At 60.0% G+C, this 26,712-nt stretch overlaps 2 protein-coding genes across 5 annotated transcripts; one reads left to right on the top strand and one right to left on the bottom strand.

The window, feature by feature from the left end:
• Positions 1 to 1,177: 1,177 nt before the first annotated feature.
• On the bottom strand, positions 1,178 to 15,311 carry LOC138808800 (nucleus accumbens-associated protein 1). 3 transcript variants are annotated; one of them, XM_069995011.1, is made up of 6 exons: positions 15,139 to 15,311; positions 4,082 to 4,987; positions 3,812 to 3,985; positions 3,432 to 3,537; positions 3,260 to 3,357; positions 1,178 to 3,106 (listed from the first exon to the last, which is right to left on the bottom strand). In XM_069995011.1, the coding sequence occupies exons 2-6, from the start codon at positions 4,977 to 4,979 to the stop codon at positions 2,844 to 2,846; spliced, it is 1,539 nt and encodes a 512-aa protein (XP_069851112.1). In that variant the 5' UTR covers positions 4,980 to 4,987; positions 15,139 to 15,311; the 3' UTR covers positions 1,178 to 2,843. The 3 variants fall into 3 exon arrangements, with proteins under 3 accessions (XP_069851112.1, XP_069851111.1, XP_069851113.1); XM_069995010.1 differs by lacking the exon at positions 15,139 to 15,311 and adding an exon at positions 8,815 to 8,898; XM_069995012.1 differs by lacking the exon at positions 15,139 to 15,311 and adding an exon at positions 6,901 to 7,003.
• A 1,356-nt stretch (positions 15,312 to 16,667) lies between these two features.
• LOC138808798 (tRNA (guanine(26)-N(2))-dimethyltransferase-like) lies at positions 16,668 to 25,958 on the top strand. Of its 2 annotated transcripts, XM_069995008.1 has the most exons (17): positions 16,669 to 16,771; positions 16,918 to 17,240; positions 18,127 to 18,182; positions 19,173 to 19,315; positions 19,476 to 19,663; positions 21,317 to 21,432; positions 21,512 to 21,624; positions 23,151 to 23,299; positions 23,478 to 23,564; positions 23,643 to 23,712; positions 23,801 to 23,935; positions 24,021 to 24,106; positions 24,195 to 24,303; positions 24,390 to 24,466; positions 25,099 to 25,218; positions 25,306 to 25,435; positions 25,565 to 25,958. In XM_069995008.1, the coding sequence occupies exons 1-17, from the start codon at positions 16,718 to 16,720 to the stop codon at positions 25,712 to 25,714; spliced, it is 2,106 nt and encodes a 701-aa protein (XP_069851109.1). In that variant the 5' UTR covers positions 16,669 to 16,717; the 3' UTR covers positions 25,715 to 25,958. The 2 variants fall into 2 exon arrangements, with proteins under 2 accessions (XP_069851110.1, XP_069851109.1); XM_069995009.1 differs by lacking the exon at positions 25,306 to 25,435 and having other exon boundaries at positions 16,668 to 16,771.
• Positions 25,959 to 26,712: the final 754 nt, after the last annotated feature.

The following is a 26,712-nucleotide window of genomic DNA, read 5'->3' as shown; positions in this document are numbered from 1 at the left end:
GCTGGAGCCGCTGGCACCCGGCCCTCACAGATCTTCCTGGATAGGCTGACCTCAAACCATGACTTTCTGATTCTCGGTTCTGCTCCTGAGTAGCCAGGTGTGAGCCACTGGCAGGCTCAGCTTGTGTTTCTTTCATCAGGTGGGTGGGGTGACACCTCCTTTTGTTTGTTTCCTAGGTGTGGGGTCCCAGGGCTTGAACTCAGCCTAGGGCTTGAACACTGCCTAAGTTAACTTTGTGTTCAAGGCTGGTGATCTACCACTTGAGTCTCAGCTCTACTTATGGCTTTTTTGGTGGACTGGAAGTAATAATCTCAGGAACTTTCCTGCCCAGGCTGGCTTCGAACTGCTATCCTCAGATCTCAGCCTACTGAGTAGCATTACAGGTGTGAGGCACCTGACTCCCTCCTGACAGCATTGTTAACCATTTGTACAAACCCAGCGGCATTCAGCGCTTTGAACCTGAGGTGGTTTCTATCTCATGCTTGGTTTCAGCTGCATGAAACACTACTGGCTGAGCTTGGTGGCTCCCTTTTGTAATCCTAGCTGTGCAGTGGGCGGAGACAGAGCACCTTGGCTCCAGGGCAGCCCAGGTGGAAAAGCTTGCAGGACAAATGCTCAGGTGCCAGCCCAGACACAAAAGGAACCTTATCAACACCGACTAAAAAGGCCAACCAGGCCAGCACAAGCCAAGCGCTGAGCACCAGCCCTGAGCAGAAGAGCTCAGTGACGAGCTGGGGCCATGAGTTCAAACCCCAAGATGGACACACACAGACACACGAGGTGTGTGGCTTGTCACAGACCTCCCTGACCCAGCTCCGCAGGGAGAGATGGCAACAGCAGGGTGGGAGCTGGGGCGCCCCCCAATGAGCGGCATGCAGCAGGGCTGTTACAAAGGCGTTTAGTTTATTCTGGTCAGCATCGCTGAGACTCTGGTTCACATTTCCAACGCGCTCCTCTCCTTACAGTAGTTAATGTGCAATCTCACTGGCGCCGCGGGGCGGGGAGGGTGTGGGGGGGTGTTGGCACTCCCCGGGCAGGTGGGCAGCCTGGCCCGGGGAAGAGAAGGTGGGTGCTGGGTGCGAGGGCGGCCAGCGAGGTGGGGAGGGCCTACAGTCTGCTAGACGGGGTTCTCCATTTTAGTCTTTCCTGGCTGCCGGGGGGGGGGGGGGGGGGGGGGGGGGAAGGGGGGTGTGAAGGGAGGGGGGCACCATGCAGCTCAGAAGGGGGGGCACAGCTGGCCACCGGGAGGGGCTGGGGGCGGGTGCAGGGGTGGCTCCGGGGGTAAGGCACAACCCTGTCTTTGGCTCTCCTAGCACGGAGTTTCCTCCCCTGCACCCTCCACTGCATCCTGGGGCCAGGAGCACCCCGGGGTCCCCACGACAAGTGGGCTGTGCCTCCCACCCAGCCCGGCACTGCAGGGGCTCGGAGGGCTGGATGGGCAGGAGGACCCCTCCCCCCCACCGCTGCCCCCGCTAAGGCCTGGGAGGGGGGAGCCCCTGCCTCTTTTGGGGGTGTCTACTCCGCAGCCCGCCCCGCGGCCTGCCAAGTGAGCAGGATTTTGTGCTTTGGGATCAGCCGGGGGAGGGTGCGACTAAGGTGCTTGTGCTTTAGCTGGGGCGTCCACCCCCCCCTCAGGCCACCTGGGGGCTGCGGTGTTGGGGCCCCAGCCAGCCCTGACACCCCACCCCCATGACAAGCGGATGCCGGGGGGTGGGGGGGGACCCCGCCTCTCAGTGGGGTGGCTGCAGCCAGGGCAGGAGGGAGCTGAGGGTGGGGGTGGCGGGGGGGCACCCAGAGATGAGGAAGCAACACTCAAAGGGAGGGAACTAAGAATTAAGAACAAAAACAAAACCCCAAAACAAAACCAAAAACCCCACAGCCCTCCGTTCACATGAAGACTCCAAGCGCCGAGCCCTGGCTCTGGGAGGGCCGGAAGAGAGGAATGGAGAGAAGAGCCAGGAACGATCGAGAACAATCCAGGTGGGCTCAGCCAGCCGGGGGCCTGCGGTGGCCCTCGGCGCCCTGGAACTCATCACTGAGTGGAGGGGAGCTGGGGACCCACGGAAGCCGGGGGGCGGCACCCCCCGGGCACGCACACATTCAGCCCTGGCCTGCCTCGCGCCCCGACACAGTCCCGTTGGTTTGAAAAATAAAAGGAAATCTTATACTTCAATATTTCATTCGCTAAAAAAATGTCTTAAAAAGTATGTACAGGGGCGGGGGCGGGGGCGGGGCGGGCCCCGCGGGCGGGCGCCCCAGCCCTGGTCTTACCGCCCTTCCTCCGGCGCCTTTCTCAACTCGAGCCGTCTACCCACGCGGGCCGCGGGCACGGGAGGCCTGTCCTGCCGCCGAGACCCTCCCAGAGCCGGAGGCTGCGGGGGTTTCCGCACGCTGGGGGCACAACTGGCCGCCTGGGGGGTCACCCTAGGGGTCGTGGGGGAGCCCTCCCCCAGCTGCCCCGCGCAGGGAAGGACCCGGGGGATAGGAAGGCGCTTTTGGAGACTGGAAGCACTGGGAGGAGGTGGAGGGTCCTGAGAACCCTGGTCCCGAGTCCCAGGGGGCTGGGGAGGGGGGCAGCGGTTCTCCCCCTCCCCCCAGGCCCGCCCCTCCCTGGGCAGGCCTGGGGGGCCCAGAGCCTCCCACGCCCCCCCCCAGCCCACCCACCCGCCGGCCCCGGCTCGCAGGGGGAAGGGGTGGTGGGATGGGAGGCAGAGGGGCCGGGAGCATGCAGCGCCCCCCGAGGGTCCTGGGGAGGGGCAGACAGTAGCTCGTGACCAGGCTGGGCAGGAGTGGCGGGAGGGGTGTGTGTGGCGCCCCCCCCTCGGGGTCCCCCGCGCCCCGGGTTACTGGAGGACCTCTGCTGAAGGGCCGGCCTCGCCGTCGTGGCTGGCCGTCTCGAAGCTGTGCTCCATGCCCATCATGTCGGGCTCCATCTTGCCCGAGTCGCCGATGAAGCTGCTGTAGGCGTCGCCCTCCGCCAGGTGCAGCGGCTTGGCCTTGGGCATCCAGCTCTTGCGCACCACGCGCCGGGCGTTGGTGCACATGTCGGCCGCGATGGCGTTCATCTCGCTCTCCTTGAAGTTGGGGGCGAAGTTCTGGCAGTAGTCTGCGGGCACAGGGCGGCGGCGCGGGCTCAGGCCCAGACCGGGCCCCGTCCCCCGCGCGGCCTCGCCTGCCTCCGGCCCCCCGCCCCCCGTCGGCGCTGCCCCCCGCCCCCCGTCGGCGCTGCCCCCCGCCCAGCCCCTCCCCGGCCACTCACACTTGACGGCGTGGAGGACGCGGCTGTCCAGTGGCTTGCGTCTGGGGTCGTTGGTGGACGAGCGGATGCCCGTGCCGCAGCTGTTGGCCAGCGTGTTCCTGGGGGGCGGGAGTGAGCTGGGAGGTGGGCAGCGGGGCCCCCACCCCGCCCGCGGCTCTGGGGAGGCGCTCACCGGTCAAAGAAGGAGGCCAGGAGCCGCCGCAGCAGGACCTTGTGCCGCGTGCCCGCGCTGACGTGGCAGTTCATGAGCTGCGCTCGCGTGATGTACACGTTGGTGCCTGCGGGGGGCCGGCCGGGGTCACCGCGCACCCCGCTGCTGCCCCGCCCGGCTCAGGGTCCCGGCGCGGCCCCGCGGGGCTCGGACGGACGGGAGAGCTCGCCCCGGGCGGGGATGGCCGCCATGGCCCACCGCCGTCCTCCCCGCTCCCGGCCTCAGGGCCCATGAGTCACCCCTTCTCTCTGGGGCTCCGCGCGGAGCCCAGGCTGGCCTGGGACTCAGCGGCTGCGGCGCCCGCCCCCGCCCCCGCCCCGCCCCGCCCCGCGGCGCCGCACCTGTCACCAGCTCCAGCTTCTCCGAGGGGTCGCCCTCGTCGTAGAGCTTCGGGTGGCAGCGGTTGCCGATCTGGTTGATGAGCTCGGCGGGAAGAGACGCTAGGTCCTGCCGGACCCGGATGCGACTGCGGGACTCGGGAGCCACCTGCTCCGGGAGCGCCTCCACCTTCTCGGCTGCACAGAGCGGTGTGCGCATGGGCGGGTGTGCGCGAGCGCGCATGCGCGGCGGGGGCGGGGGCGGGGCGGGCGCGCATGCGCGCAGCAGCTCACCTGTCTGGCCGACGTTCATCATGCTGTACATGGTGTACATGTTGCAGATCTGCCGGTACTGCTCGTCGGTGCCCTCCTCGCCCGCGTCCTCCTCCTCGTCCTCCTCGTTGTGGTAGGAGCCGGGGCTGTCGCTGGTGTAGGCGCTGGAGGTGCCCGGGCTGGTCCGCTCCGACGTGCTGGGCCCGCTCATCACACCTCCGGCCGCCGCCGCCGCCGCCGCCGCCACCGGGGCCGGCTGGGGCGTCCGGCTGGAGGCCAGGTCCGGCGTGGAGAACTTGGCCATCTTGCGGCTGCCGTTGCCGCCCGCGCCGGCGCCCCCGGCCTCCTTCTGGCCGCTGTCCCACAGCCGCTTGGCCACGGGGGTGCACTGCACCGAGTCCGACTCCTGCTGCTCCGTCTTCACCCGCGACACGAGCGGCAGCGGCGTGCTGCACGCCGGCCAGCCCGACGTCTGCGCCACCGGGCTCTGCGGCTCCGACGACGGGGCCTCCTCGGCGTGCAGGCCTTGCGAGTCGCAGCTCGGGGAGCTGACCTTGAGGAAGAACTCGGTGCCCTTCTCCATGATCTCCTGGATCTGCAGGAAGCCGGCCGTGTAGATGAGCAGGAACTGGTCGCCCATGTTCATGCTGAGGCGGCCCGTGTAGCAGAAGGTGAGGATCTGCTGGAAGGACTGCGGCTGCACGGCGGCCGGCAGCTCCACCACCGCGCTGCGGCTGCTGTTGAACAGGTCTCGGAAGTAGGAGCTGCTGGCGGCCAGCACGGCGCGGTGGGCCTTGAACGCGTGGCCCTTGACCACCACCGACACGTCACAGTACAGGCCCTGCAGCCGCTGCTCGTTGAGGCACTCGAGGATGCTGTTGCCGAAGTTCGGGATCTCCATCTGCAGCGTCTGCGCCATGGCGGCCGCTGCGGGCGGGGACAGGGAGAGACAGGGCGGACGCGGGATCAGGCGGCTGGGACTGGTGCCCTCCCACACAAGGCCTGCCCCATATTCTGCGGTTCCCCCTGGGGTCTGCGGGGGCACCCAGGGGTGTCAAGACTGGGGTGCACATGACCCTTCCTCGAAGCTAGGAGCGACTGGGCCTCTTCCGGTGTGCCTTTTGTCTTTGGTGGTTGTACTGGGGGCTTGAACTCCGGGCCTCGCGGTCTTACTCTGCTTTTTCGCTCACGGCTGGCCCCTAGCTGCGAGGAGCCAGAGCTCGGCTTCCAGTTTGGCAAGCTAGAGGTCATCAAGCGTCTCCTGGCCGTTCCTGCCTGGGCTGGCTCTGAACGGCCAGCCTCGGCACCTGTCTGCGTCCCTTGCAGACATGATTGTTTTCCTGAATCCTTTCAATCCCGGAAATGTATCTGGGGGCGTGCTAGGCCTGGGTCCTAAGTCATTGCGCATGCTCAGCAAGCGCGCTCACCACTGAGCCACGACCCACGTGGCTCGGTGTGTGCCGCGTTGACCGGGAGGGGATGGAACGCACGGACGCCGAGAGCCGCAAGTGCTGTCGGGTCAGCAAAGCTACGAGGGCCCCAGAGGGCTGGGATCAGCCCCTGGCTGCCAGGAAGGCTCCTGAACCCCCATGGCACCCATGTGATACAGTCCACCCAGCCAGGGTCCCTGTGCGGGTGCCTGCCACCTCTGGGCATTACCCAAGACAGACATCATCTCGAGCACCAGACCCTGCCGCCCTGGCTTGGCTGGCTTCCGTATACAGGCAGGTAAGGTGCTGGGAGGTAAGGCACGCATGCGCAGGACTGCGCAGTGTCCCCACAGATGGGAAATCCAAGCCTGGCCCGGGGAGCCTAAAGTGGGGCAGGCAGCCACGTGGGAAACCGGCCTCAAGTTCCCCCAATGGCCAGACACAGAACTGCCACGGGATGCAGCCGTGGCTGTTAGGAATGAAACCCAACGGGAAAATGGCGCTGCAGCAGTGGAGTGGAGGAAAGCTACGCGCATCTGCTCAACGGGAGCGTTTTCAAAAATGTGACAGCCACACAGTATGATCTGGTCAGGAAAAAAAAAAAAGGGGGGGGTGACCCACACCACAACACAGACATGCTTGAAGATTAAGGAGCCTGACGGAAGACTGCAGCGCGCAGCCGCAGTTACACGCCACGGCCAACCCAAACCGGCAATGGGCAAACCCACCAGCATGGCACAGGCAGTGGCGGCCAGTGGGCAGGGGCACCAGGGGCGGCCGGGGACCCACGGGCACACAATCCAGCCATCGCCGAAGGATTCCCAGGGCAGCAGCTATGTAACTAAATTTATTAAAGCCCACTGAAATGGCCCCGTGGTTCACACCTGCAAATCTAGCCACTCAGGAGGCTGAGCTCTGAGGATCATGGTTCAAAAACACCCTGGCCGCCGGGCGCTGGTGGCTCACGCCTGGAATCCTAGCTACTCAGGAGGCTGAGATCTGAGGATCGCGGTTCAAAGCCAGCCCGGGCAAGAGAGACCGTGAGACTCCTATCTCCAATAAACCACCAGAAAACCGGAAGTGGCGCTGTAGCTCAAGTGGTAGAGCGCTCGCCTTGAGCTGAAGAGCTGAGGGACAGCGCCCAGGCCCAGAGTTCAGGCCCCAGGACCACCACCACCAACAACAACAAAAAAAGGTCCAGAGATTCAATCTTCAAAATAATCAGAAAAAACCCAGGCTGAAGGTATGGCCTGGTCAGAGAGCTCAAGGCCATGAGTTCAAACCCCAGTGCCACCAAAACCACCAAGCCAGGGCACAGCTGGAGCCACAGACAGAAGTACCGAGGTCGGAATAAACGCTCCCACCACTGGCAGCAAGGAAATAAACACACTGGGCGTAGTAGCCCCCTACCAGAGACGAAGGGCAGGGGGCCCCGGCGGCCCTAGCCCCTCTCCGGAATAGAGGGCTTTTCCCAACGCAGAGGGCGTCCCCCAGCCTGATCCAAGGCCATGACGCGGTTCCCATGACCACCCAACAGCCACTCAACAAATATTTGCCAAGTGCTGCAGGACGCTGGGCGCTGTCTCTGGGTCTCACCATCTTGTGTGGACACGACTATCCCCACGCGGCCACCCACATACACCCATGTGCTGTGGCACTGGTCTGGGGGGCGGGGGCGGGTCCAAACAGCCTTGGTGTACCCTACATCACTCACAGTGGAGCCCTAGGGCTCAAACCACCATCTGTTCACTAAGGTCTCCCTGTGAGTGCCTGGCACCCCCAAACCTGCAAAAGCCCCTGCCCCGAGTTCTAGCCCTCCTGCTAGAACTTCACAAGCGCTTTGCACACAGCTCCATCCATGAGGGCCCTGCCCACCCACACAGGCCGAGCTGCTGTCCAGCCACACCTCCCCGCCATGCGAGGCCCCAAGACCCCCCCCCCCCCCCGCTGCCGGTCACCCGCAACTCCCCAAAGCCTAGCAATTCGGAATGTGCCTTTGCACAGGTCAGCTCCTGAGAGGTCACCGCTGCTCCTAGGGCCAGGCTGGGCACCATGAGCACTTGGCAGCTGTTGTGGGGGTGCAATGGCACCCGCAGGGGCCCCAAGCTACTCGGGGGGCTGCAGTGGGAGGAGCACTTGAGCCCAACAGCTGGAGGCCAGCCTGGACCACACAGACTTCTTAAAAACTTTCAACTTGGGGCCTGGGAAGGTGGCTCAGTGGTAGACTCTTGCCTCACGTGAATAAGGCCCTGGGTTCGATTCCTCAGCACCACATAAGCAGAAAAATCTGGAAGTGATACTGTGGTTCAAGTGGTAGAGTGCTCGCCTTAAGCTGAAGAGCTGAGGGACAGCGCCCAGGCCCCCAGAGTTCAGGCCCCACGACCGACCAAAGAAGAAAACAAAACAAACAACTTGGAGGCTGGGAAGGTGGCTCAGTGGTAGAGTGCTTGCCTAGCATGCATGAAGCCCTGGGTTCCATTCCTCAGTACTACATACACAGAAAAAGCAGGAAATGGCGCTGTGGCTCAAGTGGTAAAGCGCTAGCCCTGAGCAAAAAAAAAAAATCTCAGAGACAGTGCCCAGCCCCTGAGTTCAAGCCCCAGGACTGGCAAAAAACAAAAAACAAACTTGCAACTCCGCCAGGCACTGGTGGCTCATTCTTGTAATCCTAGCTGCTCAGGAGGCTGAAAGTTGAGGATCACAGTTCAAAGCCAGGAGGGCAGGAAAGTTGGTGAGACTCTTATGTCCAACTAACCACCCGAAAATTGGAAGTGGCACTGTGGTTCAAAGTGGTAGAGCACTTGAGCAGAAAAGCTCAAGGACAGCGCCCAGGTCCTGAGTTCAAGCTCCACCACCAACAAAAACAAAAAACAAAAAACAGTTCCAACTCTATGTCTACGGTGGGAGCAGAAGCCACGCCGGGCTGCCGGGGCCTAGATGACTGCTCACTGCGGCTGCTCTTGGCTGTGGCAGGGACTGGCAGGAGGGACCCTGTCTCTGTGGGAGGACAGCCCTCGCCCCCACCCCAAGCAGAGGCCAGGCGGGCGACAGGCCTGAGGCTCCCCTGATGTGGCTCAGCGGCAGTGTTTGCCTAGCATGGCAAGGGGTCCACCCGAAAATGCCAAGAAAATAAATAAATACACAAAACACAGCCAAGCACTTGGAAGTCTGATGAGTACAACTGAGGGTCCAAGGTCAGCCTTATCCCAAAAGAAGGAACAGAGAGGCCATCAGATCACAATGGCTCCAGCCTGAGTGGGAAAAGAGGTTCTTTTTCTTTTTGGTGTTGGTACTGGGGCTGCCAGCTCTACACTTGAGCCATACCTCTAGTTCCAGCCTTTTGCTGGTTCATTGGCGGTGATGAGCGGTGATGAGCGTCACAGCCCTTCCTGCCCTGGCCCGGGCTTGGAATCCTGATCCTCAGCTCTGAACATCCTGAGCAGCTAGGATGACAGGTGTGAGCCACCAGGGCCCAGCTGGGAAGACGCTCTTACAGAGGAGGTCAGGGGGAGTCTGGAGGACACGAACAGGGACCCGATCCCTCAGCAGACACTCCACGTGGGGTTGGTGTTCTGATCCTGGACTTCCTGCCGTGTCTGCTGGCATGGAGGGTGTGGCTGAGCAGAAGAGCACCTGCTTGGTACTGCACAGGCTAACATGCAAGCAGCAAACTGCAAGTGTCCCACAAGGCAAGGCCCTGGCGGTGGTGCCAAGGTGGCCCCAGCCCAGCAGGGGTGCTGGTCCCAGGCCGGCCCTGCAGACTCCGCAGAAGAGATGTGAAGAGCAAAGTAAACTTGTGGGTCCCTGCCCTTCATATGTCATTTCTGGGTAGTGCTGGGACTTGAACTTGCGAGGTGAGGCTACCTACCACTTGACCCATGCTTCCCAGACAGGCATCTGTTTTTTTTTTTTTCCTTCTTCTCCTTGAAAGGCTGTCATTCTACCTGGTCAAGGCCCTTCACCCACATCAGCATCAAACGTCAGCTCTGCCCGTTTGAATGACCCAGTCTACGTATGCAATGCCCAAGAAACCAGCTTTCTAGTTACATTCCACTCCAGAGGGCATGCCTTCTCAAAAAGGACAGTGGAACCAACGGCAAGTGCAAAGGCCCTGAGGTGACACTGGTTCCTGTAAAGGGAAGGAGGCTGGTGGAGGTGAGGGAGGGTGGATCTACTGGGGACAGGGCTTGCTGACAATGTTCAGGGCTATGGCAGGAATTGAGAATTTGAATCTCAAGCCTGGCCCAGAGATGTGCCCCTGTTGTCCCAGCTATTCAGGAAACTGAGGTAGGAAGATCACTTGAGCCCAAGAGTTGAGTACCAGAACCAGCATAGAACACAGAGTAATACTCTGCCTTAACAAAACACAACCAAACCGAAAATCAAGTACTACCCCCACCACCACCACAACCACCCTAGTACCCTAGTACCACTTAAAAAAAAAAAATCAAGGACCCCCAAGGATACTAAGATCCAGATGGCCAAATCTCTAAAAATTGGCAGGACATTTGTACAGCGTTCTATAGGAACTTTTTTTTTGGGGGGGTGAGGGGGGAGAGGCTTAGGGCTTGAACTCTGGGTGCTGACTCTGAGCTTCTTTTGCTTGAAGTTACAGCTCCACCACTTAAGTTGACACAAAGCCACTCCAGCTTTTTCTGAGTAGCTTACAGGAGTTAAGAGTCTCATGAACTTTCCTGCCTGGGCTGGCCTTGAACTGCAGTCCTCAGATCTCAGCCCCCCGAGTCGCTAGGATGACAGGGCTGAGCCTTGGGGCGCCCGGCTCATAGGAACTTTCAAGTTCCTCATGAGGGGGTGGAAGCCAGGCCTGAGGGTGTGTCATGGAATGTTCTACTGCCGAGCCACACACAAGGCATCTCAAGTCAATTTTTTTTCCTTTTTCTGGTTGCTGTGCTCTTGCTTGGCGTCTTCACTCAAGGCTGGCTCCCTACCACTTGGGCATGGCTCCATTTTGGGCTTTTTGGTGGTTAACTGGAGGTAAGAGTCTCATGGGCCTTTTTTTCCCCCCTGGGCTGGTTTTGAACTAAGGTCCTTAGCTCTCAGTCTCCTGAGTAGCTGAGATTATTGGACTGATCCAATAGTGCCTGGCTACTTTAAGCCATCTTTAGGTGACATATGTTATCTAACGTAAATGCTGCACGCCCGTTAACTCCAGTGTTCCAGAGGATCCCAAGTTTGAAGCTGCCAGCAGCGCTACATAGGAGACAAGGAACAAAGTCGGTGCAGGACTAAAGCTGTGGCCCAGCGCTAGAGGGCTTGCCTGGGGGTGTGCACGGCCCTGGGCTCCCTCCCTAGCACTGTTAAAACACAATCATTACAGGAGTTTAATACAGGAGCTTTGGACTGTGATTGAATAGGCCGATGGAGACCCTGGGGAGACAGAGGGAACAGCACGTATTTACCAAGTGTCTCCTTCCTAACAATGCCTCTGGGCTTCATCAAGTCTTCCATCTATAAAATGGGCACAGGCGCAGGGAACCAACAGCTCAGGTCTGACATCCTACTACTGAGGATCACAGTTCAAGGCCAGCCCCCCTCCCCCCATGGGGAGTTATGAGAAGCCATGTCAACCGATGACAAGCTGGGTAGGGTGATATATCTGGGTCACATTAGCTATGATGTCAATATACACAGGAGGATCATGGTACAGAACGCCCCTTGCAAAAAGTAACACTCTGATTATTTCCAACCTAGCAAGAAGCCCTGAGGCCAAACACCAGGAGAGGGAGGGGCTGCCAAATGCTCAGTGTCCAGGCAGCCCCCCCCCCCCCCCGGCCCCCAGCGTCTGACAGCGCCACGTCCTGACTCGGCAGACACCCCAGCTCCCTCCGCACTGCCACCCTTGGCCCCCCCCAGTTTGGTGAGGGGCTGTCCCACCCTGGAAAGCCAGCAAGGCCTAAGCATTCCCCACATGACCCCCACTTAGCAGATGGGAAAACCCAGACTCCTAGCTGGGTCTCAGGCGGCATGGGGCACAGAACTCACCTCTGCCCGCTACTGGGAGGCTCCCCCTCTGCCCCGCCCAGAAGCCAGACACAGCCGACCCAATCAAACACCCAGCACCCACCTAGCCCAGTACCCACTCAGCCTGCCGCCCCGCCAGGGCCACCTCACAGCGGCTGTCCAAGGAAGGCTTTCTCACCAAGGGGACACAGGACAAACGGGGGGGGGGGGGAGGGGAACCTGGGCAGCTGGGGAGACTAGAGGAAAGGGGCATCTAAAGTAGGGACAAGTGTGTCACTCAGGGATAGCAGTTAGAAAGACTGTGAAATGAGCTCAAAACTGGACAAGTAGCCGGGTGCTGGTAGCTACTCAGGAGGCTGAGATCTGAGGATCACGGTTCAAAGCCAGCCTAGGCAGGAAAATCTATGAAATCTTTTTTTTTTTTTTTTCTTTCAGCTATGGGGTTTGAACTCAAGGCCTGGGCGCTGTCCCTGAGCTCTTCTGCTCAAGGCCAGTGTCTACCACTTTGAGCCACAGCACCATTTCCGGTTTTCAGGTGGTTCACTGGAAAGAAGAGTCCCACTAGACTTTCTTGCCCAGGCTGGCTCTGACCCACCGTCCTCAGCAGACCTCAGCCTCCTGAGTAGCTAGGATGACAAGCGTGGCCCATGAGCCTCTTATCTCCAATGAACCACCAGAAAACTGGACTGGCGTTGTGGCTCAAGTGGTAGAGTGCTCTCCTTGAGCAAAAGAAGTTCAGAGGACAGAGCCTAGGCCCAGAGTTCAAGCCCCAGGACTGACAAAAACAAAAAACAAAGCAACTTAGACAAGTGCTCGAAACAGTCAGGGAAGGAAAGGGTGGGCAGAGGGGAAAGGGGGGCTACCTCTTGGGGTTCACTGCAGACCACCGCCTCCGACATGGCTCAGGTGTCCCTCTTGGGCCTGCCAGACCCCCTTTCTGTCACCCACTCTGGTGATCATGGACTCTGGGGTCACCCCCCCCCATCCCATGCCTACAGCTGACCCCTCTGGCTGCCACTTGCATCCTGACCTCCAGGCCGCCCAGCGGGAGGCCCAGCCGGGCTCTCCCTACCTGCAGGTGGCACTGAGGTGCGCGGTCTGGGCCACGCTGGGTCCAGTCTCACTCCTGTCCTCACTAAGACAAAATGTTTCGAGCACTTAGCAGGAGCCTGGCACACACTCAATACAAGCTTTGAATGCGTTGTCCTGTGGCCTGGAACCCCCTCCCCCCCCAAGCAAACTTACTATTCAGATCATGGCTCTCCCGGAAGCCTCCCTGACCACCCCCTCCGCCACTGGCCTCTGCCTCCTGCCGGCCTCACACCCAGCTCTGCATAGGGCAGGGAAACAAAACTGTCCCCTTGGGCCAGGCACTTGTCCCATGTGCCTGTGAACCCCAAGTTCTTACTGCAAAGTGGTCACCTTCTGCTCTGGCCCAACCATCTCTTTGCCTGCCCTTGGTATCCCCACTCAGGGACAGGCTGAGGAGCAGGGCTGCGCAGCCTTTGCTCCATCAGGCAGCCATGACCCAACCAGACAGGAGATAAGGTCCTCTGTGCATTCAGTTCCCACTCAAAAGACAAGGGCAGCATCAGAGGATGCAGAGAACAAAGGCAAGTGCAAAGGCCCTGGGGTGGCGGTGCAATTACCACTGAGGAGGCGAGGGGGCAGTGGGGAGAGTGGGCTCCCTGGGGATGGGGCTTCAAGGAACAGCAGTCATAGCCACAGACCAGTTGTGGGAAGGGAACAACCTGCAAGGGCCAAGCTCTCGATGAGGGGCAGCTGGCCCTGCCCCCACTCCTCTCACAACTAAGAGGCCAGCAGGGCCCAGGTGCTGGGAGGCCGGGGCTGCAGGAACTACAGGGCGACACAACAAGCCACCACCAGACTCCAGAACCAGCAGCTACCACTTCACCCAGCCGCCTGCCGCTCCTGTCTCAGGTGCTAAGGATCTCAAAGCCCATGAACACTGGGCTCACGGCCCTGCCATGAGTCCAAACAGAACAAGCAGCAGGCAGCCTGGCAGGCAACCAGCTTCCTGACCCCCTGGCCTCGCTGCTCCCACGGGGAAATGGGAGAGAAGAGGTGCCCAGGCTGGAGAGAAAGAAATGCCCATTGCTCCGGTCCCCGGGGACACCAGGGAATGGCAGCTAGCCTGTCTGTGAGGGGACTGTCACCCCCTCCAGAAAGGATATGACAAAAGGCCTGGGCCAAGAAAAGTCCCATGAGGGAATTGGGGAATAGGAGCCCCCCAACCCCCTCCCCCGCCCCTGACTCATGTCCCCAGAGAACAAATTTGTCCAGGCCACTCGGGGTTTGATCTGAGGGTAAGTCACCTCGGCTTTTTCTTCTGGACTAGGCAAGGTAGCTCCCTATAGGGCTTGGTCTAAAAAAGACCTCAGAGGAAGATCCCAGGACTGGAAACCCCAAAAGGTTGGGCCAGGTAGTAGGGACCAGAGTGGATTCCCTCTGGCTCTATCTGTGGACACCCCCCCCAAAAAAAATCATATCTGCAAGGTTCTTCATCTCCAAGGCCCACAGAACTCAGGCCAGTGAGCTCATGCCTGGAAGGCTACTATGGAGGTCTGAGGAGGTGGCTTCCCATGTACTAAACCGGAGTTTCCAGGCTCCAATCCCCCGAAGTGGGGGCGAAGAATTCAGGACCCCGGATTCCTCCATTCTTGAGTTTCTGCAGGGCTCCTGGGGCGGGGGTGGGAGGGAGGGCCGCCCAGACCGGAAACAAGATGCCCAAGGTAGGTGTGCGAGTCCCTGTCCCCAGCTGCCCACGCGAGCGGCCGCCCACCCGCAGCCTTGTGCCTGCCGGCCGACTGGCAGAGGCTCCGGAGACCAAGTGTGGGAAGAGGGACAGCAGCCTCCCCCCGCGGCGCGCGGACCCCCGGGGTGGCCAGGGTGTGGGGTGACACCAATCGGCATTTCTGTTCCGGTCACACTAGTTTTTCTCGACTTGTTCCCACATCCTCAGCCCGGCTCCAAGGCCCAGCCCGGGCATCCACACAGTCCCGAGCCGTACCTGATCGCTCCCCGCCATCTGCCAGCCAACCCCCTCCCCCCCGCCCCGTCTCCGGGCCCTGACCTCACGTGACCCCCGGCAAACATCCCTGGCATCGCCGATCCGCCCCCGGCCCGCGCTGGCTCCGCCCCCACCCGCCCGGCCCCACTTCCGGGGCTCCTCCGCGGCCGCCCCCGGGGCTGTAACCCGACCCACCCACCTCCCGGGGCCGGACGGTACCTGCGGGCCCGGCCCCGCCCCGCCCCCCGGCCGCGCGCCGCCGCCTCCCCTCCCCCGCGCCCCGCACCTCCCCCTCCCCCGGCCTAACTTCCCGGGACCCCCCCACCTGCCCCGGCGCCCGCCCCCCCCGAGTGTGAGTGAGGGTGCGCGCGTGTGTGTCGGGGGGTCCCCGGCCCGGCCTCCGTCCCCCCCCCAGGCCCGCGGCCGGAGGCTGGACGCCGTAGGCCGCCCGCGGTGGCCGGGCCTCCGCGCCCTCGCCGGCCCGGGCACGGGGCGGGCTGCGGGCCCGGCCCCTCCCCGGCCCGGAGCCCCCTCCCCCCCCCGGCTCCCGCACGGCCCGCGGCCGGAACCGCGGATGCCCTCGGGCCGCCCCGGCGGGAGGAGGCCGGAACTGGGCCTGGGGCGGGTCGGCTCACCTGCGCCGTGGCCGCGCTCCGGGCGCTCCCGGCGGGCTCCGCAGCGGCAGCTGGGGCCGGGCCTGGGCCCGGGGCGCGCCCCCCTGCGCCTCGGCCTCGGCCTCCGCCTCCGCGGCCTCCGGGGCCTCCGCCTCAGCAGCAGCGGCAGCCGCGGCGGCCATTCATTGTGGGCCAGGCCGCCCCAGCCGAGCGCCGAGCGAGCGCACGCCGCGCCGCCGCCGAGCCCGGGTAGAAACGGCCCGGGCCCCGCCCCCGCCACGCCCCGGGACACGCCCCCTAGACCGCGCTAGCCGAGCTCCGAGCGCACCCTCTCACCAGCTGCGTCTCTTCCCTTTGCCAGCTCAGGGTCTTCTCCTGTAGGTGGGTTCTGTACACCAGACCTGCACCCCGCCATGATCTAGTCCCGTGATGACGGACAAGTCTCTGGCCTTCCCGAACTTTAGTTTCCTGTAAAATGAAAATATTCATTGCTTACGCCATTTAAAGTCCTTTAATGGAATTAGGTAGTTGCGGGGAGGGGGGGGGTTGAAGAAAACTGTTGTTGAAGATCACACAGCAAGTGATGGCGAGTGCAGAGATTTAAATTCAGGCTCAAGAAGCGACAATAAGGGCTGAGACTTTCAGGAATGTTTACATGGTGCCAGCTTCTGTTAGCAATTCACCAGCACTAACCTAAACGTCTCTTCACAACCCGTAACTAACATTAAGCAGCGCTGACCGTTTTGCAAACTGGGGGTTGTGGGTGAGAGTGAAGCATAGAATTAAGAACAAGTAGCAAACGCTGGGCACACACCTGTAATCTCAGCTCCTGAGGAGGCTGAGATCAGAGGATCGAGGTTCAAAGACAGCCCAGGCAGGCAGGAAAGTCCATAAGATTCTTATCTCCAGTTAACAACAACAACAAAAGTGGGAGAAGAGCTATGGCTTAAGTATAGAATGCCAGCCTTGAGCATAAAACCTCAGAGACAGTGTCCAGGCCCTGAGTTCAGGTCCTACCACGCGAGCACACACAAACACGTACAAGGAGTGCTGAGACTGGACCACTGCACGCTCTCCCCACTTCCAACACTGGTTACCACCCGCTGAGGGTTTACTGTGTGAAGAGGCTGCGTTATACTTTCCAGACATTTTGTCCAGTAACCTTTGCCCTTCCTTGAAAGCTGAGATTCAGATACAACAAGGAAAGTGAGAGCCTGAGGGGTGAAGTAACGAGCCCCAGACCACGTGGTGGGGCAGGTATTCAAACCCACTAATTGGATTCCGGAGCCTCGGTTATCCCAGCAGGGTGCTGCTCTAAGTTTGTGCATACAGCACCCAGGAGACGACCTCTAGGGGTTAGCTCCCCCGATCGAAGGCCCTATTTCTCTAAACACAATACTCTGTTCTGTGCACTGGGACCAGCGACTCTTTCCCTCCAGGTTTGGGAAAGCCGGCTTCACCCGTGCCACACATTCAACACGCGTCCTTTGGCCAGGAAGCCTGACCCTGGCCGCCCGCCGTAGCCGGCGCCTCTGATTGGCTAGCCGCCGTCACGTGACCTGCCCTCCCTCCGGGCCAACATGGCAGCGCCCTGGCCTTGATGCGGGCGGCGTGCACCGAGCCTGGCTGGGTTCTGCGTGCGGCGACGGGCAAGGTGAAGAGTCGAGGGGGCGGGGGCGCGGGGAGTGGACTGCCGCGAGAGCTTCCGGCTCCGCAGGGCCCCGACGCCCCGCGAGGCCGGGGTGCCCGCCTCCCGAGGCCCCGCGGTGTCTACAGCCCCGGCTCTTTACCCGATTGCAGCTCGGCCTCCCTCTCTCTTCCCCCTCCGCCCCCGGGCCCCCGGATGAGGCTGGCGGGCCGCGGGGCCCGCGGATGTCCGTCCTGCGGCTGAGCGGCGCTCTCCGTCCCGTCCGCGGCCTCCGCAGAGCCCCGTGCATGGCCGGGGTGTCGCCCCCGGGCCCGCCGGCTCCAGCCGCGCTGGAGAACGGCTCGGGGCCCCGTGGAGAACAGCGCCCGCCCGCCGCCCCGGAGACGACAGTCACCGAGGGCGCCGCCACGATCGTCTTCCCCAGCGCCAATGAGGTCTTCTACAACCCCGTGCAGGAGTTCAACCGGGACCTCACGTGAGCAGGGGTCAGCCTGGCAGAGGGGGAGTGGGTCGGTGAGATCGGAGGTATTACCGGAATACGTCCCCGGCTGTCCGCCGCTGGAAGGCCAGCATCCAGGAGATAGAGGCTTGGCAGGAAGAAATCGGGCTTAATCAGTGGCTGGCATCTTGCAAGATGGACCCATTCAGCCACAAAACTTCTTCCCCCCTGGTGCCCGCTCCGGGTTTTTATGGGGAGGGAGGAGGAGCTGGGCCGGAAGAATTACTAGCCTGGTGGGGGTCTTTGTCCTCCCGGGCGTGTGTGTCCTTTTCTGTCCTCCTCAGGAATTTTTCAGTCGCCCTCCTGGGGTTCGTTCTTGTTATTCGGAATGGACAGATCACTTATTTTTAACTTGCAGACTTTTCTGCGAGTTAAGCTTCACACCGCTTACACACTTTGTGGTAATGCATTGAAATAATGATTTAAGAAGGTCATCTGATTGCAGACATCATCTGCTATCGTGTGTGTGTGTGTGTGTGTCTCCCTACTTAGATTTAAACTCTGGGCTGTGTCCTTTAGGTCAAATCTGGCACTCTGAGCCCACTTGAACCATAGCTTCACTTCTCACTTTTTGCTGGACTTGAATGTCTCAGGGATGTTCTCCCTGGGCTGGCTTTAAACCGAGATCCTCAGCTCTCCTGAATAACTAGGATTACATGTGTGAGCCACTGACTCCCAGCTGTTCTGGGGTTTATGAACCTGAAGGAAAAAAAATAGTTAACCTCTCAATCATTCAGTTGGGAGTTTTCGGTAGAATTGAGAATGCAGGACAAAAGAAAGACAACTGCGGCTAAGAGAAACTGTAAGGGAATTCAAGCCTTGATCTGTTACAAAGGAAGTAAGCAGATTCTTCTTTCATCAGGTGTGCAGTAATTACAGAGTTTGCTCGAATTCAGCTTGGGGCCAAAGGAATCCAGAGTGAGTACAGGTTCAGGCTCTGGTGTTTATGTTTGGGGGGGGGGGGTGTCATGAAAACCTCTTTCCTTACCTCAGTCTGATGTGCCCTAGGTTGTTATTTTTTGTTTGTTGGTTGGTTTTTGTCAGTCGTGGGGCCTGAACTCTGGGCCTGGGCACTGTCCCTCAGCTCTTCAGTTCAAGGGGAGCACTCTACCACTTAAGCCACAGCGCCACATCCTGCTTTTTCTGCTTATGTGGTGCTGAGGAATCAAACCCAGGGCCTCATGCATGTGAGGCAAGCACTCTACCACTGAGCCACCTTCCCAACCCCGGTTGTTGTTTGTTGTTTGTTGTTTGTTAGTGCCTTTGTGCCAGGCCTTGAATCTCAGGGCCCAGGCACTGTCCATGAGCTTTTTCCACTCAAGGCTGATATTCTACATTTGAGCCCCAGCTCCACTTCCAGCTTTTTTGGGGTCCTTAATGGAAATGAAAGTCTCATATTCTTTCCTACTTAGCTTTGAACTGAGATCCTCAGATCTCAGCCTTCTGAGCAGCTAGGATTACAGGCATTAGTCCCCCAGTGCCCTGCACACACTAGCGTCTGAACAAGACATTTTCCCATGAATCTGAAGGATTGTGAACATTAAGGGGAGGTTTCTCATTGATGAGCTGGGGTGTAGTTCAAGTGTGGAGGCCCTGGGCTGGGAAGGTGGCTCAGTGGAAGAGCGCTTGCCTTGCATGCCTGAGGCCCTGGGTTCGATTCCTCAGCACCACATAAGAAAAAAGAAAAAAGCTGGAAGTGGCGCTGTGGCTCAAGTGGTAGAGCGCTCGCCTTGAGCTGAAGAGCTGAGGGACAGCGCCCAGGCCCAGAGTTCAGACCCCACGACCGGACCCAAAAAACCCACAAAAAACAAGTGTGGAGGCCCTGGGGGTTCAGTCCTCAGCACAGGGAGGGGGTGAGGGAGGTGGAGGAGCATCTGAGTCCTTGGCTTATCTCTCCTGTGACTGCAGTCAAGGTGCCAGGTGAGCAGGACCTGCAGAAAGTGGTTGTGGACTTGTCAGAACCAGAAGAGGAAAAACTCAAACCAAAAGAGGGTGAAAACCTGGCTCCACAAGACCAGCCTCGAACAGCTGCCGTTGAAGAGATCTGTGAGGTAGGGCTGAGCAGCTGTGGCCGCCTTAGAATCAATCCTCCCTTCCCCGGCTCTTAGACCACTAGGAACTATAGGAGCTGGGCTGGGAGACAACTCTTGGAGCTCCAGAAGAGAATGGAAGTAGGGATGTGAATGAGAGTCCCTTCTTAACTCCCAACAGGAGGGCCTGCGGGTGCTGGAGGGCCTGGCAGCTTCTGGCCTCCGCTCCATTCGGTTTGCTCGAGAAGTACCTGGACTCCGATCTGTGGTTGCCAATGATGCCTCCGCCCAGGCAGTGCATCTCATGCGCCAGAACATCGAGCTCAATAATGTGGGCCACTTGGTACAGGCCAGCCAGGCAGATGCCCGGTAAGTTCCAGGTAGCACTGCCTATTGCTGATAAGGTCACATTGGGTTGTCACTTTGGCTGCCTGGGGTGATGCTGCCTCTGTCCTTCTCTGAGAATATGACCACAGCAGAGGGACATAGTAGCTTCTTGGAACCCTGCTTGGTTGTTTCATCTGGCTGGATTCATATAATGAATAGTCCAATAATGCAGCTGGGCACTGGTGGTTCACACCTGTCATCCTAGCTATTCAGGATGCTGAGATCTGAGGATCATGGTTCAAAACCAGTCAGAGCAGAAAAGTCCATGAGAATCTTACCTTCTGTTAAATAGCCAAAACTCCAACTTTAAGCAAAAAAGCCAAGGAAGAATGTAAGGCCCTGCCGGTGGCTCATGCCTGTAATCCTAGCTACTCAGGAGGCTGAGATCTGAGGATCACGGTTCAAAGCAGCCCAGGCAGGAAAGTCCATGAGACTCTTATCTCCATTTAGCCACCAGAAAACTGGAAGTGACACTGTGGCTCAAGTGGTAGTGTGCTCACCTTGAATTGAAGAGCTCAGGGGCAGCACCCAGGCCCCGAGTTCAAGCCCCACAACCAATCAAAAAAAAAAAAAAATGCAGGGCCCTGAATCCAAGCTCCATTACCAGCGTGTCCCCCTGCGTGTCCCCCACCCCCCCCCTCAAAAAAAAAAAACAAACACAAAAATGCCTCACAACTTGGACAGTTCATATTCTGTGCCACCAAGAAGTACAGACATACATTAAACAACAAGGACGTGCTTTGAGAACCACATCTTGTTCTGGGAATGTTTTTAGTATGCATTTACATAAGGTGAAAACAATGCCATTAAGCAAGGTATTTTTTGTCTTTTTTAAAAAATCTTATTATTGAGGACAAAGTCTTGCTGTGTTGCCTAGGCTAGCCTTGAGCTCAGGATCCTCCTACCTCAGCCTCCTGAGTAGCTGGGTATAGTTCTGAGTACTGACCCCCTGCTTTAGACAATTTTTTTTTTTGGTCGGTCCTGGGCTTGAACTCAGGGCCTGGGCACTGTCCCTGAGCTTCTTTTGCTCAAGGTTAGCACTCTACCACTTGAGCCACAGCACCACTTCCCGCTTTTTCTGTGTCTGTAGTCCTGAGGAATCAAACCCAGGACTTCATGCGTGTTAGACAAGCACTCTACTAAGCCACCTTCCCAGCTGAACTTCTTGTACAACTTGTATTCATTTATTCCCCTGGAAGATGGTCTTTTCACAGACAGTGTCTGTGCCAGGCACCTCTCAATGTCAAGAGTCAGTGAGTGTAAACCTAATAGACGGGACTTGTGACCCAGGGAGGGGTCAGCATGCAGGTGGACAATCTGCAGGACTTGCAGCATAAGGCCACTTGAATGTCTCTATCATTACCGCGTGTTCATTGTCAAGGCTATATGTAGATGGGTAGACTGAGGCCTAGGGATGAAAATCACGCATCTAATGATCGTCAAGCTGGGCCTGGTGATACACAGCTCAAATCCCAGATTTTGAAACCACAAAGAAAACCTGGAAACAAAACAAATGGCCAGAGCCTGAACTTGGGAAGCTGGCCTCAAGTTCAAGGCCAAACCCTGTAGGAGTCCACATGTGTGGAGGGCCCCATGGGAGGCTAAGGACCGGCCATCTGGCCATCTCTCCTGTAGGATGCTAATGTACCAGCACCAGAGGGTATCAGAGCGCTTTGACGTCATTGACCTGGACCCTTACGGCAGCCCCGCCTCCTTTCTGGACGCAGCAGTGCAGGCTGTGAGCGAAGGAGGTGAGCCCTCCCCCCCCCAGGCTTGAGCAGGGCTGGGTGTTTGGGGAGGGTCCTCACTGCCCGCCCCCCCCCCCCCCAGGGCTGCTGTGCATCACCTGCACGGATATGGCGGTCCTGGCAGGGAACAACGGCGAGACGTGCTACAGCAAGTATGGGGCCATGGCTCTCAAGAGCCGTGCCTGCCACGAGATGGTGAGGGGACCTCCCTGCACCCCCGCCCCACACCTGGGACCTGCTCAGCTTCCTCCAGGCAGATCCAGCCCAGGCAGGGAAGACTAGCCGATAACTCACATGAGAAGGAGGTTACATGGTTGGAGAGTGTGTGTGTGTGTGTGTGTGTGTGTGTGTGTGTGTGTGTGTGTGTGTGTGTGTGTGTGTGTGTGTGTGTGTGTGTGTGTGTGTGGAAGGAGGTTACATGGTTGGAGAGTGTGTGTGTGTGTGTGTGTGTGTGTGTGTGTGTGTGTGTGTGTGTGTGTGTGTGTGTGTGTGCTTGTACGTGTGCACCCTGCTCCTGGGGCTTCAACTTGACCTGGACACTGTCCCTAGGCTTTTTGCTCAAGGCTAACCACTTGAACCACAGCTCCCAGTGAATTGGAGATAAAAGAGTCTCATGGATTTTTCTGCCTAGACTGGCTTCAAACCAAGATCCTCATATCTCATCTGTAGAGTAGCTAGGCTTATGATGTGAGTCACCAGCGCCTGGCTACATTGTTGTTTTTCTATGATTATGTAATTTCTCCAAAAAAAGTTTTTGTTTAGTTTTTGGGAATCAGGCTCATATAGACCAGTGGGGTCCTCCTGTCTCAGTCTTCCCACTGCTGGGATTATAGGTGTTAACTACCTTGTCTGGCATGTCTTTTTATTTTTTTCCCCAGTCCTGGGGCTTGAACTCAGGGCCTGGGCACTGTCCCTGGGCTGCTTTTGCTCAAGGCTAGTGCTCTACCACTTGAGCCACAGCACCAGTTCTGGCTTTTTTTGTTGGTCGTGGGACTTGAACTCTGGGCCTTGAGCTCTTCAGCTTAAGGTGAGTGCTCTACCACGTGAGCTACAGCACCACTTCGAGTTTTCTGGTGGTTTATTGGAGATAAGAGTTTCATGGACTTTCCTGCCTGGGCTGGCTGGCTTTGAACCCCGATCCTCAGATCTCAGCCTCCTGAGTAGCTAGGATTACAGGAGTGAGGCGCTGGCACCCAGGTCGGTTCTGGCTTTTTGTGTATGTGGTACTGTCTTCATGCATGCTAGGCAATTGCTCTATCACTAAGCCACATTCCCAGCCCAAGACAGTCTTTTTAAGGGTAGTTTTTTCAGGTCTGGATTTAAAATCTAGAGTTTCTTCTGTGTTGGGTACTCGACTTCACCTTCTTGGGCCTGTTTTGCCCTCATAGAATGGACCCCATTGGGCTCCCTTGGGTATTTGAAGCAGGGTCGGCCAGAAAAGGGGTAAGTCCTGGCCTAGTCCCTTAGGTCTCAGACAAGTTTTGCAACAGTGTCCTCCACTTCCTGTCCACAGTGCCCACGTGGTACAGGGTGCTCTGTTGCTGAACCTTTGTGCTTTCTGTCATGTTGCAGATGAGGAAACTGAGGCACTGAGAGGTGATGCTGGCTTCCCAAGGGTTATGAGAGTAGGGCCGAGGTTGGAACCCGGGGAGCAACTGTGTGCCTGGCTTTTGTACTCCCTGGGTCTGTGGGGAGAGTGATCCCGTCCCCTGCGCCCCTAGGCGCTGCGGATCGTGCTGCACAGCCTGGACCTCCATGCGAACTGCTACCAGCGCTTCATAGAGCCACTGCTCAGCATCAGCGCCGACTTCTACGTGCGCGTGTTTGTGCGTGTGTTCACCGGCCAGGCCAAGGTCAAAGCCTCCGCCAGGTCAGCCTCTCCCAGAGGAGAAGAGGGCGGGGCCTGAGCTGGGGCGGGGCCTGGCCCAGGGCGGGCCCAGGGCGAGGGAGGAGCCTGCGGTTGGAAGAGCCTCGTTGGGGCGGGGCCTGTGGCGGGGGCGGGGCCTGTGGCGGGGCGGGGCCTCGCCTGGCACTCCCTGCCTCCACAGCAAGCAGGCGCTGGTGTTCCAGTGCGTGGGCTGCGGCGCCCTCCACCTGCAGCGCCTCGGGAAAGCATCGGAGGCCCCTGGTGGCCGGTGAGCCTGGGAGGGCTTGGGGGTCTGGGCGGGACACCCTGGGACGGCCCCCAACCCTAACCGCCCCCTTCCTGGCAGGATCAAATTCTCGGCCGCCTGCGGTCCTCCGGTGACCCCCGAGTGCGAGCACTGTGGACAGCGACACCAGGTGAAGGCCCGGGCGGCGGGCGGCGCGGGCGGGGCTCCGGGGCGCCTTCTCCCCGGCCCCCCGTCATCCGCCCCGTGTGCCCCGGCAGCTCGGCGGCCCCGTGTGGGCAGCGCCCATCCACAACCTGGACTTCGTGGGCCGGGTCCTTGAGGCCGTGAGTGCGAATCCTGGCCGCTTCCACACCTCGCAGCGGATCCGAGGGGTCTTGAGCGTTGTCACCGAGGTGGGGGCCGGCAGGGTGCCCGCCCGCCGTGTCTGCTCGCCCCCCCTCCGGCCCCGCCGAGCCCATGCGGTTCCCCCCCTTCCAGGAACTCCCAGACGCACCCCTCTACTACACGCTGGACCAGCTCAGCTCCACCATCCACTGCAACACGCCCAGCCTCCTGCAGCTGCGGTTAGTTCCAGAAAGGTCCAGGGAGGCCCTGGGCCTGTGGGGATCGCCGGGCTCCGGGCAACCCCTCACCGTCCTGGCCCTTCCCCAGGTCAGCCCTCCTCCACGCTGGCTTCCGGGTGTCGCTCTCCCACGCCTGTAAGAACGCCGTGAAGACCGACGCCCCAGCCTCCGCTCTGTGGGACATCATGCGCTGCTGGGTGAGGGGGTCAGCTCCAAGGGGCCGTGGGGAGGGGTGGTCCCCCAAAGGCCCCTGAGTGCAGCGTCTCCTCATCTCTTCTCTCAGGAGAAGGAGTACCCGGTGAAGCGGGAGCGGCTGTCAGAGACCAGCCCTGCCTTCCGCATCCTCAGTGTGGAGCCCAGGTTTGCAGCGCCAGAGGACTGGGGGGGGGGCTGAGAGTGACCCCAGAGAACATGGGGGGAGCCCCCCCCACCGACACTCCCCTGCCAAGACTGGAGCCCAGAATCTGGTCTCCTTCTTCTCTGCCCTCCCCCTGAGCTCCCAGCCCCCCAGCCAGTTACCTGAGTCAGAGCACAGAGAACTTTATCTGTCTAGATGTGTGTGAGCACACGTGTGCCAGCCTAGAACTTGAACTCAGGGCTTAGGCTCTGTCCTTAAGCTTTTGTACTTGAGGCTAGCCCTCTGCCATTTGAGCCACAGCTCCACTTCCAGCTTTTTGCTAGTTAAGAGATAAGAGTCTAACAGACTTGGGGCTGGGAAGGTGGCTCAGTGGTAGAAAGCTTGCCTTGCAAGCATGAGGCCCTGGGTTCCATTCCTCAGCACCACAGAAAAAGCTGGAAGTGAGCACCACCATACCCACACCCACCTAGCCCCTTCTTATCCGTGAGGGGTCCACTCTGTTGTTATCTTCCAGAACAATCTGGACTCAATAGTAAAAGAAAGAACCTTGGTGTGGAGGTGGGCACGTGTGGGTTTGGGGGTGCTCTGTATACCCACGTGGTCGCCACCCCAGCCCTCACCCCCACCTCTCCAGGCTTCAGGCCAACTTCACCATCCGCGAAGATGCCAACCCAAGCTCCCGCCAGCGAGGGCTCAAGCGCTTCCAGGCCAACCCAGAGGCCAACTGGGGTCCCCGGCCCCGAGCGCGGCCAGGGTGAGTGTGGGGTTGTGTGTGTGGGGAGTTTGTCCAGGGCAATGGGAGGAAGGCCAGGGGGAAGCCCCACTCGGTGTGCCTGCCCAGGGGCAAGGCAGCCAGTGAAGCGCTGGAGGAGAAACGCCGGGTCCTGCAGAATAAGAGGAAAGAGCCCGCGGAGGACCCCGCGCAGAGGGCTGCCCGCCTCAAGTCGTTTCCTTGCAAGCGATTCAAGGAGGTGAGGTGCCATCTTCCTCCCCACTGCCGGGCACCTGGGTACCCCTCCCGCCATAGCGGCCATGTCGTGGGAGTGAGCTTGCTGGGTGGGGCTGCTGGGCTTCACCCCATCATCTCTGCCTCACCCCAGGGTGCCTGTCCACGGGGCGACCAGTGCTGCTACTCACACATCCCCCCTGCACCCGGAACCTCTGCGGATGCGGCCCCCCTGGACTGTCCAGAGACCCCCAACCAGTCTTCCAGTCAACCAGCGGCCTCTGCCGGGCCAGGGGTAGACTGAGCCAATAAAAAGATGCTCCTGCCTGTAATCCGAACTACTCAGGAAGCTGAGATCTCAGGATTGCAGTTTGAAGCCAGCCCTGTGAAACTCTTCGCTCCTGTTCGTCACTCAAAAACCAGAAGCGGCGCTGTGGCTCAAGTGGTAGAGCGCTAGCCTTGAGCACAAAGAAGCTCAGGGACAGCGCTCCGGCCCTGAGTTCAAGCCCCAGGACTGACATAAATACATAAATAAGTAAAAAATATGTCCCTGCGTGGCCCTTGTCTCTCTGCGCAGTGTTCCTTTGGGCCAGAGAAGCGGATTTGCGGCTCGGCCCGGGAGCTGCCGCCCGCGGTTCCCGCCGGCGGCCACAGGGTGGCGCTCGGGCCCCGAGCGGAGGCCCCGCCCCTCGGGCGGGAGCGCGCGCTCAGGCCGCGCAGCAGCCCCCACGCGGCCTCCCGCGGCCCCGGTTTGTTTTTGGCTTCGCTTTCTCCCGGGCCGCAGTGGCGGAAGCCAGACCGGAACCAGGCGTCCAGGGCATCCGCTCCGGACCAGGTGTTTCCTGAGCTGCAGCCCCAGGACGGTGCGCGGTTTGGGCCCGGGCTGTTGCCCTGACCCCCAGTGAGGGAAGCTGCGCCCCGTCCCCAGCCGGCAGGGCCAGCGCGGCCCAGGGGGGTGTCCTGCGCCCCGATGGCTTCTCTCCTGTGTGCACCCTGAGTCGCCAGCCCCCCCGCGGGCCGCTCCCGGCCTCGCACACCGGCGCCCCGAACCCCCTTCCCCGGCCACACCACCGACCGACTTGACCCACGGTGGTTTTTGTTTTCTTCCGTGCCGCGGCTGGGCCTTGAACCCAGGGCCTGGGCGCCGTCCCAGGTCTGTTCCTCGAGGCTGGTGCGCTACCACCCGAGCCGCGGCTCCGCGCCCGGCTTCGCGGTGGTGCGTGCGGGATAAGAGTGGGGCGCGTCCCGCTGGCACTGGCTTCCCACTGAGTAGCTGGGATTGCAGGGGTGCCCCCCCATCAT

This window comes from Dipodomys merriami, unplaced genomic scaffold, assembly GCF_024711535.1.
Source record: "Dipodomys merriami isolate MVZ:Mamm:240054 unplaced genomic scaffold, mDipMer1.0.p SCAF_477, whole genome shotgun sequence".
Lineage (NCBI taxonomy): Eukaryota > Metazoa > Chordata > Mammalia > Rodentia > Heteromyidae > Dipodomys > Dipodomys merriami.
This window is presented reverse-complemented; position numbering and strand designations above follow the sequence as displayed.

Excerpts from the sequence above, each read along its gene's own strand:
- LOC138808800 (XM_069995010.1), bottom strand. The coding sequence starts at position 8,842 with ATGAACCAGCAAAAGGCTGGAACTAGAG. Across the intron at positions 4,988-8,814 it reads GCAAAAGGCTGGAACTAGAG|CGGCCGCCATGGCGCAGACG; the intron begins GTATGGCTCAAG and ends CCCCGCCCGCAG. Across the intron at positions 3,538-3,811 it reads GAAGCTGGAGCTGGTGACAG|GCACCAACGTGTACATCACG; the intron begins GTGCGGCGCCGC and ends GGCCCCCCGCAG.
- LOC138808798 (XM_069995008.1), top strand. The coding sequence starts at position 16,718 with ATGCGGGCGGCGTGCACCGAGCCTGGCTGGGTTCTGCGTGCGGCGACG. Across the intron at positions 21,625-23,150 it reads GCCGTGCCTGCCACGAGATG|GCGCTGCGGATCGTGCTGCA; the intron begins GTGAGGGGACCT and ends CTGCGCCCCTAG. Across the intron at positions 24,107-24,194 it reads CCCAGCCTCCTGCAGCTGCG|GTCAGCCCTCCTCCACGCTG; the intron begins GTTAGTTCCAGA and ends GCCCTTCCCCAG.